Below are 9,258 nucleotides of genomic sequence, written 5' to 3'. Positions count from 1 at the left end.
CTATCTCAATTCACTTTTCAACTGGACAAACCCTCATGCTGTTACCTGCATGGTCAGTCACGTATCTCTCAGGCTACAAAGGCGAGAATGTGCAAGTATGCATCTGTTTACCGCTGTCACCATCTCAAGGTATTGTGTGTGAATATTTTTTTTTTGCTTTTGTTGCTGCTTATTAAATTTTCATTTTTTACTGGGTATTTCATTTCTTTTTTGTTAAATTTTCATTTACATGTCCTTTTTGTTGTAGTTTATTTATAGACTAAACAATAGATTAGATATGTACTGTATATAAGAAAGGTTAAAACAGGGCATCATTTAGGGGTCTAGAATGGGTTAAGTCAATTTACATTCTAATAAAAAAAAAATACTTGTTTTCAAAAAGCCTTCCGGAATGAATTATGTTGAAGTGAGGTTCCACTGTAGTAGTAGATATTAAGACCTAGGCAGCATACTCATCAATTGCTTTGCTTTTTTCTCAATGGACCAGAATATTAGCGTTTGACCATTCTGTCTGTATTTTAATAAAGGCAGCTACTAATTAACCAGTGGCTGTGCCAAGCCCTTTGATAATAGCACTTCACAATATTAGAAGGTGCTGTTTTACAGATTGAGGACACAGCTTATTTTCTACTGCATATTCCTTGCATCTAAGTAAAAGCTGCCTCCAGCTCCCTTTTGGCCCTATGCTAGGGAAATCACTCTCCTGCTTTCCGCAGTAATGGAGCACAATCTGCCCTCAAAGCTCCCCCTTAGGCAGCTTTCTCAAACTCCAGAATGGCTGGTTCCTTCTCCTCCTATAAACAACCCCCCCCCCCCCCTTGACCATATCTTTAAAACAATCTATCCCCTACAGAAAGCACTTTCTTACAGAATGTAACTTAGAAAATAAAAAAATGTTAATTGTGGGTGAGTTTGGTAAGGACCTGAGTATTTAATTTACTAGTTATTACCTATCAAATGACTGATTAAAAAAGGAAACAATGACTTTGTAAGTGATCCAGGTTATTACAATGTGCCACTATATGTGACACACCGAGGACAGTCTCATTCTTGGTATTCCTGCCAAAAATGCAATCATGAGATATCAGGAAAAAACCAAATTGAGGGAAATTCTACAAAATAACTGTCTTTTACTCTTCAAAAATGACATGGTCATGAAAAAGGTTGACAATTTGTTCAGATTAAAGACTAAAGCAGGGGTCCTCAAACTTTTTAAACAGGGGGCCAGTTCACTGTCCCTCAGACCGTTGGAGGGCCAGACTATAGTTAAAAAAAAACAACTATGAACAAATTCCTATGCACACTGCACATATCTTATTTTGAAGTAAAAAAACCAAAATGGGAACAAATACAATATTTGTACTTGCATGTGGCCCGCGGGCCATAGTTTGAGGACCCCTGGACTAAAGGGCCATGAAAAAAATTTCAGCAAATGATCCAGGAACACTGGAAAAATATAAAGAACATTATAGGTATGGACTATAGGTTATACAACAGTATATCATCAATGCTAATTTCCTGGTTTCAATGAATAGTTGTAAGAGAATGTCCCTGTTCCTAGGACAGGGGTGGGGAACATCTGGCCCACAGGCCATAGAAAGCCCTCAAAATAATTTGTTCTGGCCCTGCTGAGGCATTAGGGGTGAGTTGTTTAACCAAATATAACAGGCTAATTTTGTAGGCCCCCTAATGATGTTATAAATATCCAAATGGCCCTTGGCAGAAAAAAGGTTCCCCAATCCTGTCCTAGGAAATAAATTTTGAGATAAAAAAGCAAGATGTCTTTAAGATGGCTCAGGAAAAATGACCACCACAGATAAAAAAACACACACAACCATGTGTAAATGAAACAATACATAATTGAATGGGAAAAATATAGTTTTTTTTTTAATACTCTAAGATTTTTAAAGTTTAAAAAGTCTGTTTATACTTTCTGAGCCTCTTTATCCTGATTTCTTAAGTGCTTTTTTCACTTGAGAAATTGAGTTTTGAAATAGGCAGTTTTGATGCTTTAATAATTTATAGTAAGTCCTCTGCTTATAAATCTTCATCTAATACTTCCTTAGAAATGACTTTTAAAGTGCGTGTAAAAAGCAAAAAAAAAAAGTGTGTGTAAATGTGAATGTTAAGTGAATAATATAAATTTAATTACAAAATAGCATCCTATTATAAGCTACTAGAGCCCCCATGCAAGAGTAGGCCTTCCTTCCCCCGGCTGCCCACAGGCACCCAGGACCCAGGCTGGCTTCCCTCAGGCCCCAGCTTGGTCAGGAAGGACATCTGGAATGATGTCCGGTCTAATTAGCATATTACCCTTTTATTATAGATAATAGTCAGTACCACTTCTTTTATAAAATTCAAACAAGCCATAATGGATCTGGAATGTAAATCTTTTTAGATTTTTATCACCAAAAGAATGCATAAACCATTAGTCCTGGTTTTCTCTGAGTCAGAGGTAGATTTTACTGTTCTTTGGTATTTCCTGATTTTTGAACCACGATTCCTTTTTATTCAAGTGCAAAGTTAATCACTTCAAGTACTATACTGGAGTCCTTTTGGTGAGGTTGCTATAAAATAACCAGGCAATTTGGCCTGGCGAGCTTGGCTCAGTGGGTAGAACATTGGCTGAGGACTAAAGGGTCTTGGGTTCAATTCCAGTTAAGGGCACGTACCTCAGTTGCAGGTTCGATCCCTAGGCAACCAATCTCTATCTCCCCTCCCTCCCACTCTGTAAAAACCCATGTTTCTAGAACACTCACTACTCATGGTATGAACAGCTTTATTGAAGGACATAGGCATTATGACCAGAGAAGTCTGGGCAGATTCTGATACTATCAGCAACAACTACCTTAGTGAGTGTAAGTGGGTCCTAAAGGAGAGAGACTTTATAGTCCAGGTACTTACTTTTTTTAAAAAATATTTTATTGATTTTTTACAGAGAGGAAGGGAGAGGGAGAGTTAGAAACATCCATGAGAAACATCAATCAGCTGCCTCCTGCACACTCCCTACTGGGAATGTGCCCCCAACCAAGGTACATGTCCTTGACTGGAATCAAACCTGGGACCCTTGAGTCCGCAGGCCGATGCTCTATCCACTGAGCCAAACTGGTTAGGGCTACTTATTACCTTTGTAATTAATTAAATCAGCACTAAGACACTCCACTGCCACAGGACTAAAATTGGATGAAGCCAAAAAACTGCTTTCTGAAAGGTGAACAAAAATGTGATGGGGCCGAAACTGGTTTGGCTCAGTGGATAGAGCGTCGGCCTACGGACTGAAGGGTCCCAGGTTCGATTCCGGTCAAGGGCATGTATCTGGGTTGCGGGCACATCCCCAGATGTGCAGGAGGCAGCTGATCGATGTTTCTCTCTCATCGATGTTTCTAACTCTCTCTCTCCCTTCCTCTCTGTAAAAAATCAATAAAATATATTTTAAAAAAAAAATAAATAAAATGTGATGGGCTTACTAAGCATAAATTGCCAAAAGTTTAAAGCACTCAGTCTAAATTAAGGACTTAAGAGGATCAATGCTTCCTAGTTTATATAAGAAACTCAAGGCCTGGTGCATGGATTTGTGCACCAGTGCAGTCCCTGGGCCTGGCCTGACGGAAACTGGCTCTCTGATGTCCCCCAAGGGTCCTGGATTGCAGGAGGGTGGTTCTCAGGTGACACACCCTGGAATCAGGCTCCCTCCTCCAGTTCTGAACTGCAGCTTGGCAGCTCCTGTGTTGAGCGTCTGCGCCCTAGTTTTATAGCTACTGGCTGATCAATTAGGCTTTTATACATATAGATATATAGATAACTGTCATGGAAAACATTCAAACTGCTACAAGATAAAAATGGGTAAAATTGTAAAAATAAGACAGGGCTAATACAAAAAAGATTTAGTACTTTTAATGCTTCCTAATAGCTAGCAAATGGTTTATCCTTACTTCATGGATGACACTTAAGCACAAAATGGGCCAATGATTCAGCTGATCCTCAAACCATTTCTGGGGAACTGAAAACTAGATCCTTTTATTCATAGTCAAGTCAGAAATAGCAACTCTAATTCTAGAGTTGACACTAAGAATTTGGCACTAAGTGGGAATACACAATAAATCCAAAACAAGCCTTTCCCTCGGTAAGCATTTTATTGAGATTAAGCATAAAATAGGTTAACAAAGTGGGAGAAAGATACCAAAGATGAAAGATGGTAACACAGGAGCAGGTAGGACTCAAACTGGCCATAAAGGCACTATGGTGTGTTAATAAACAGTCAGGTAAAATAAAGGGGAATCAAGAGGTTGCCCACTTCTCTTTCGCTATCAGCTTAATACACCATCTAGTCACAGATCACTACGTGGCATGTCGTAGACTGCTGGACTCAACTCACAAGTTGGCAAGAAACTAATTTCATCAGTCAACTCTGTTCTCAAGGAGGCCAATGCTATAATGGTTCAGCTATCTAATGATGGAGGTCCACAGGTGTGGAATAAGACTAGATTTTTAATAAGCTGGTCTTTGCCGTTACTATAAAAATTTACGAACATAGGAATTCACCTATATCCACTATGGGGCAGCTAACAACGTGGACAAAGCTGCCTATTATATCATGTGATATAACATTAACATGAGGATGTTGTATACTTTCAGAGTCAAATTTCACCTTGTAGCATCCCCCACCCTCTCCTTCTAAAAACTTTTGTTTTTTCCCTAAAAACAAGAGAACTTTGGTCAAAGCCAAGTCTTTAACTTGTCCTTACACACCAAATTCTGAAAAGCAGTGGAGGCTTGCCTCTTCTTTAAGTCATGAACTTTTGTTCTTCCAAATCAGCAAAATAATGAACTATAATTACAGGCACCAGTTTCTTCTCTGAAATTCTGCAGTTTATATTGGAAAAAACAAACAATCCAACCATTCCTTATAAACATCTAAATTAAAAAGTATCAAAGAAAATAAGGTTTTATTTAAAACTCATTAATTTAGGCAAAACTGCGTAACAGGTTGACTATAAAATATTTTATTTTTAACCTAACTTGTTAAATGGGCAGATGCAATAACTTTGGCAAATTTGATTAACAGAACAAAAAATTTTTTTATCGAAATTGAATAATTTATTGCTGGTCTGAGGCTTGCCTTGTTTTACATTTGAGTAGAATTTACATTGTTTCCACAAACAGTAGGTTATCAATATTAAAAGTAATAGCGACCTATTCAATAAGGCAATCATCTTGGTAGCAAACTTTTATTGAAATCTTACATAACTCAGGCTTTATAAAAAGCCAACATAATTGAAAAATGGGTTCTCCCTCTAAAGCCTTAAGTATCCAAAGCTTGAAACTGTTTAAATTTAAAAGTCTGCAAACAAAACAACAAAACCCCTGCAGCAGATCCTGCTGAAATACTTAAAAAAAAAAAATCTAAATGAGCTTAATCTTTACAAAAGTTATTTTAGCTCAAAAGCTATAAAATCAAAGTTATCTTAATTCTACAAAGAAGGGAGGAGGTCTTCATGCCACCATTTCTTTAGAACCCCATCTTTTTCATCAAATTTGGCCACAAATCAAATTTCTGTGTGCCCTTGTTTTCAGGAGATTCCTCTTACAAAAGAGGCCAAGTACAAACATGGAAGAGTAACTGCCTAAGCAAGTAGGAAAGTGTTCCATAATAGTGTGCAAAGAACATAGAGTTCTGGGTTAATCTCTGGAACTTGATCTGGACCGTGACCTTGACTTTGAGTGAGATCTAGAACGAGATCTTGAAGCTCTTTTTGGTGGAGGGGACACAGAATGAGCCTTTGAGGGAGGAGCAGGTAGGGGAGATTTGGAACGAGACTGGCTCCTCGATCTAGACTTAGACTTTATATCACCTTTTCCATTTTCTTTGGGGGAACGAGATCGAGATCGAGACCTGCTTCGAGATTTCTCATACTCATCCTTAGACCTGCTTCGAGAGCGTGAACGGGAGCCTCGATCAGACTTGGGCTTTGATTTGCTCTTTGATCTAGATTTCCTGCCTTTGGACCGAGAACGTGATCGACCTTTGCTCCGAGACCTGGATCTGAACAAGAAAAGCCAGATTTTTCTTTCAGTACCTTGCCAGAACACACAAATACGCCATAAACAAATACAGCATCATCAAGACCCAACATTATTTACCGGGAGCGGCTTTTTGAGACACTTCGAGATCTACTGCGGCTGCTCCTGCGACTCCTACTTCGTGACCTCCTTCTAGATCGTGACCTATTAAGAACCGTAACAAAAATTTAATCTCAACAGGTTTGTGCCACTTACAAAGAACAATAAACAGACCAACACAAAATGTAATTGCTTACTACAATTTAAATCCACTGTCAAAACATCTGGAAAAGAACCCAATGATGCAGCCCAAAACTGACCTAATTTCAATTAAGTATCAATTAAGAGACTCTCATTTGAATTTTTCTTTGTTCTTGGCAAGCATTATATCCTTCCCTCTCCACTATTCAAGTTACCTTGATCTGCTTCCAGAGTAAGACCGCCTATGGCTCGTTCGTGCTTTATCTTCAATGAGCCTAATATTTCTGCCATTGATTTCTGTACCATCTAGTTTATCCAGCGCACGTTTCATGTCAGAGTAGGAGCGAAACTCAATAACTCCTTCATTTGTGCGTTCTTTGTGAGCATCCGCATAGGTTACTTCACCTGCTTGTCTCATGAAATCCTGTAAAAAGCAACAAGACATGTCAGACCCAGAAATCTAAAGATCTATACATGCTATATCTGACTTTCAAGAATAAAGTGAAACAAGAGCCTACCTATCTTTTAAACATTCCTATCACTTTTATTTCTAATTAGAGCACATACCTTTAAATCTTGCCAACTGCAGCGACTAGAAAGATTTTCTACAATAAGTCTGAATTCTGTACGAACAGGTGGTCCATATTTGTCTCTGCCAGAAGTTCTCCGACTGCTGTATCCACCTCCACCACCTTTATCACACGAAGAAAACGATTAGATGCTTTGTAATGATAGGGACACAAGTTTCTGAAAGTTAGTACAAACATATCAACTTTTATTTACTGGAGTAGGACTTTGCTATTATATTGCTACACCTTTGATACAGTTGTGATTTGCCACAAATTAAATTAAGGGCAAGCCAAATAGACTAAATCCAACTAAACTTCTCCTACAATCTGTTAGAGAGTGACTGCTCCTTTATTCAATTTACCTCGCTAAGTTTTATTTTACAGAACATTGTAAAATATAAAACTTAACTGATTACATGCATTTCTACATTTTACAAAAATGTTTACTAGTTACACTAAGTACTTACATCACAGTGTGAGCTTTTTGGTGGTGGTTTGGCCACAAAACACGCAAGGTAACAGTCACCTAGTTCAGATTAACCAGTTTTGTCTAACCCTTGGAATCCTCACCATCACCCTGCGTCTAATGGCAAAAGGCTGCTGTCGTCATGGCTTCCGGTAAGGTCAGCCAAAGGGTCATAGGGCAAGGGTCACACAATGTATGGAAAAGCCAAGGCCAATCAGGAAAGGCAGTCATCTTAGCCTCAGTGGACACAGCCTCAGCCCCATTGGTCACTTTTAAATTGAAACATCAAGGACTTGTTAAAAAGTTTGAATTCAACATGCAACAATTTCAACATCAAACATTTAACATAACCACCCCCCCACCTCCTCCCAATAACATGCCCCCATTAGTTCAAATGCAGCACTGCCATAAAGCGTATTTAGCGCTACTCGTGGCATATGCCACATTAGTTCGATATAGCGTTTTCTTTGGCCCCCGCCAATTTTAACAACTCTAAGCCCTAAACTCAGAACCCCTCCCCGTTCCCCGTTCCCCGACCCCACCCCACCCCCGCCCCAGCCTGCTCCAAACTCCTAGGCTAAGACACCCCCATTTCTAGCTAACGCACTGGCAGGTAAGCAGGGGGGATACAACAAATAGAGCCACCCCTCACTTCCTCGGCGGGCGGAGCCCACGGCAGTGCTGACAGGGGCCCCGAACAACCCACCCGCCCCCAACTTAGCAAAGAAACCCCAAGCACCCCGACTCTGCCTAGGCAAGCCCCACGACCCGGTCTCCGCGCTCCGGCGTCCCGGGGTGCCCCGGGCTGGCGCGAAGGCAGCGGGTCCCTGGGCCGCCCGAGTCAAACGACCCCGCCTGCCGCGCCCGCCCGGGTCGGGAGGCCCCACCCCGCCCCCTCTAGGCCTGCGCCCGCCCCCCGGTCCCAAGGGCGCGGAGCGCGCGGGGGTGGGACTCACTGCGGCTTCCGTAGCTGTAGCCGTCGCGATCCCGGCGCGGGCCCCGGGCGTGCTCCACGATCACGCGCTCGCCGCAGAGGTCCTTGCCGTTCAGCTCGTAAACGGCGTCGTCGGCGTCGCGGGAGTCCTCGAACTCCACGAAGCCGTACCTAGGGGGCGGCGCGAGGGCCGGGGACAGGCGGGACGACGTTAGGGCGGGGACGCGCACGCGCACACGGCCCCCGCCCCCTCCGCGCCGCGTCGCCGCCATTTTGGAGGCTGTGCGACGCGGCGCCGCGCGGCCTTGACCGCCTCTTTCGTCTAAAGGTGCTCCGCCGCCGCAAGGCTCGAAGCGTTATGAAATGACGCAGGCGCCCCGGTCACACTCACCCATTTTTGAGGTCTATTTCAAGGAGGCGGCCATAGCCACTGAAAAAGCGCTGAATGTCTTTCTCCCGGACGTGGTAGCTAAGGCGCCCTATGTAGACGCGCGGCATGTCCGTGGCGGGCGAGGGCCCCGAGGGCTGACGGTCGGACGGCGAACCGCAAAGCAGAAGCCGCGGCACGGGTGCGGGGATGGCAAAACCCCAGACACACGCCTTCCACGGCAGCGGTGGCCAAATCCAGCCACACAATGGTGTGCGCGCGCGCCAGTGTTACGCTATAAGGGCGGGCGGGCGGGGCGGGGCCCGGCGTGTTACGTCAGCGCGCAGCACGTACCCCCCGCCCCTTTCCGCGCTGGGGCCCTCGGCTCGAGGCTGACGTGTGGGTCCGCCGCCTGCGAGGCTTCTTGGAAGTGCTCTTTTACGCGCTCACAGACTCCTCTCCACCTGTCTTTGTAAGCGTAGTATCCGGTCGCCCAGACGCGACCTTACCTCCCGCTTCGTACCTTCCGAAAACCTCCCCCTGGGTGACTTTTTCGGGACTGGCGCTTGGGAGGCCGGCTAGAGAACTCCCGCTTTTCATTGGCTCTCGTCGTTGTCATAATAGGTCTCTGTGGCCTGGTGATTGGTTCTTTAAAACGAGG

At 43.2% G+C, this 9,258-nt stretch overlaps 1 protein-coding gene across 1 annotated transcript; it reads right to left on the bottom strand.

The window, feature by feature from the left end:
• Positions 1 to 4,114: 4,114 nt before the first annotated feature.
• On the bottom strand, positions 4,115 to 8,881 carry SRSF6 (serine and arginine rich splicing factor 6). The gene is made up of 6 exons (XM_036322526.1): positions 8,622 to 8,881; positions 8,253 to 8,401; positions 6,829 to 6,953; positions 6,477 to 6,685; positions 6,142 to 6,225; positions 4,115 to 6,043 (listed from the first exon to the last, which is right to left on the bottom strand). Exons 1-6 carry the CDS (start codon positions 8,726 to 8,728, stop codon positions 5,680 to 5,682), a joined length of 1,038 nt encoding a protein of 345 aa, XP_036178419.1. The 5' UTR covers positions 8,729 to 8,881; the 3' UTR covers positions 4,115 to 5,679.
• Positions 8,882 to 9,258: the final 377 nt, after the last annotated feature.

The sequence above is a fragment of the Myotis myotis genome, unplaced genomic scaffold, assembly GCF_014108235.1.
Source record: "Myotis myotis isolate mMyoMyo1 unplaced genomic scaffold, mMyoMyo1.p scaffold_m19_p_9, whole genome shotgun sequence".
Taxonomy (NCBI): Eukaryota; Metazoa; Chordata; class Mammalia; order Chiroptera; family Vespertilionidae; genus Myotis; species Myotis myotis.
This window is presented reverse-complemented; position numbering and strand designations above follow the sequence as displayed.

Excerpts from the sequence above, each read along its gene's own strand:
- SRSF6 (XM_036322526.1), bottom strand. The coding sequence starts at position 8,728 with ATGCCGCGCGTCTACATAGGGCGCCTTAGCTACCACGTCCGGGAGAAA. Across the intron at positions 6,954-8,252 it reads CTACAGCTACGGAAGCCGCA|GTGGTGGAGGTGGATACAGC; the intron begins GTGAGTCCCACC and ends CGTGTGATAAAG. Across the intron at positions 6,226-6,476 it reads TACTCTGGAAGCAGATCAAG|GTCACGATCTAGAAGGAGGT; the intron begins GTAACTTGAATA and ends GGTTCTTAATAG.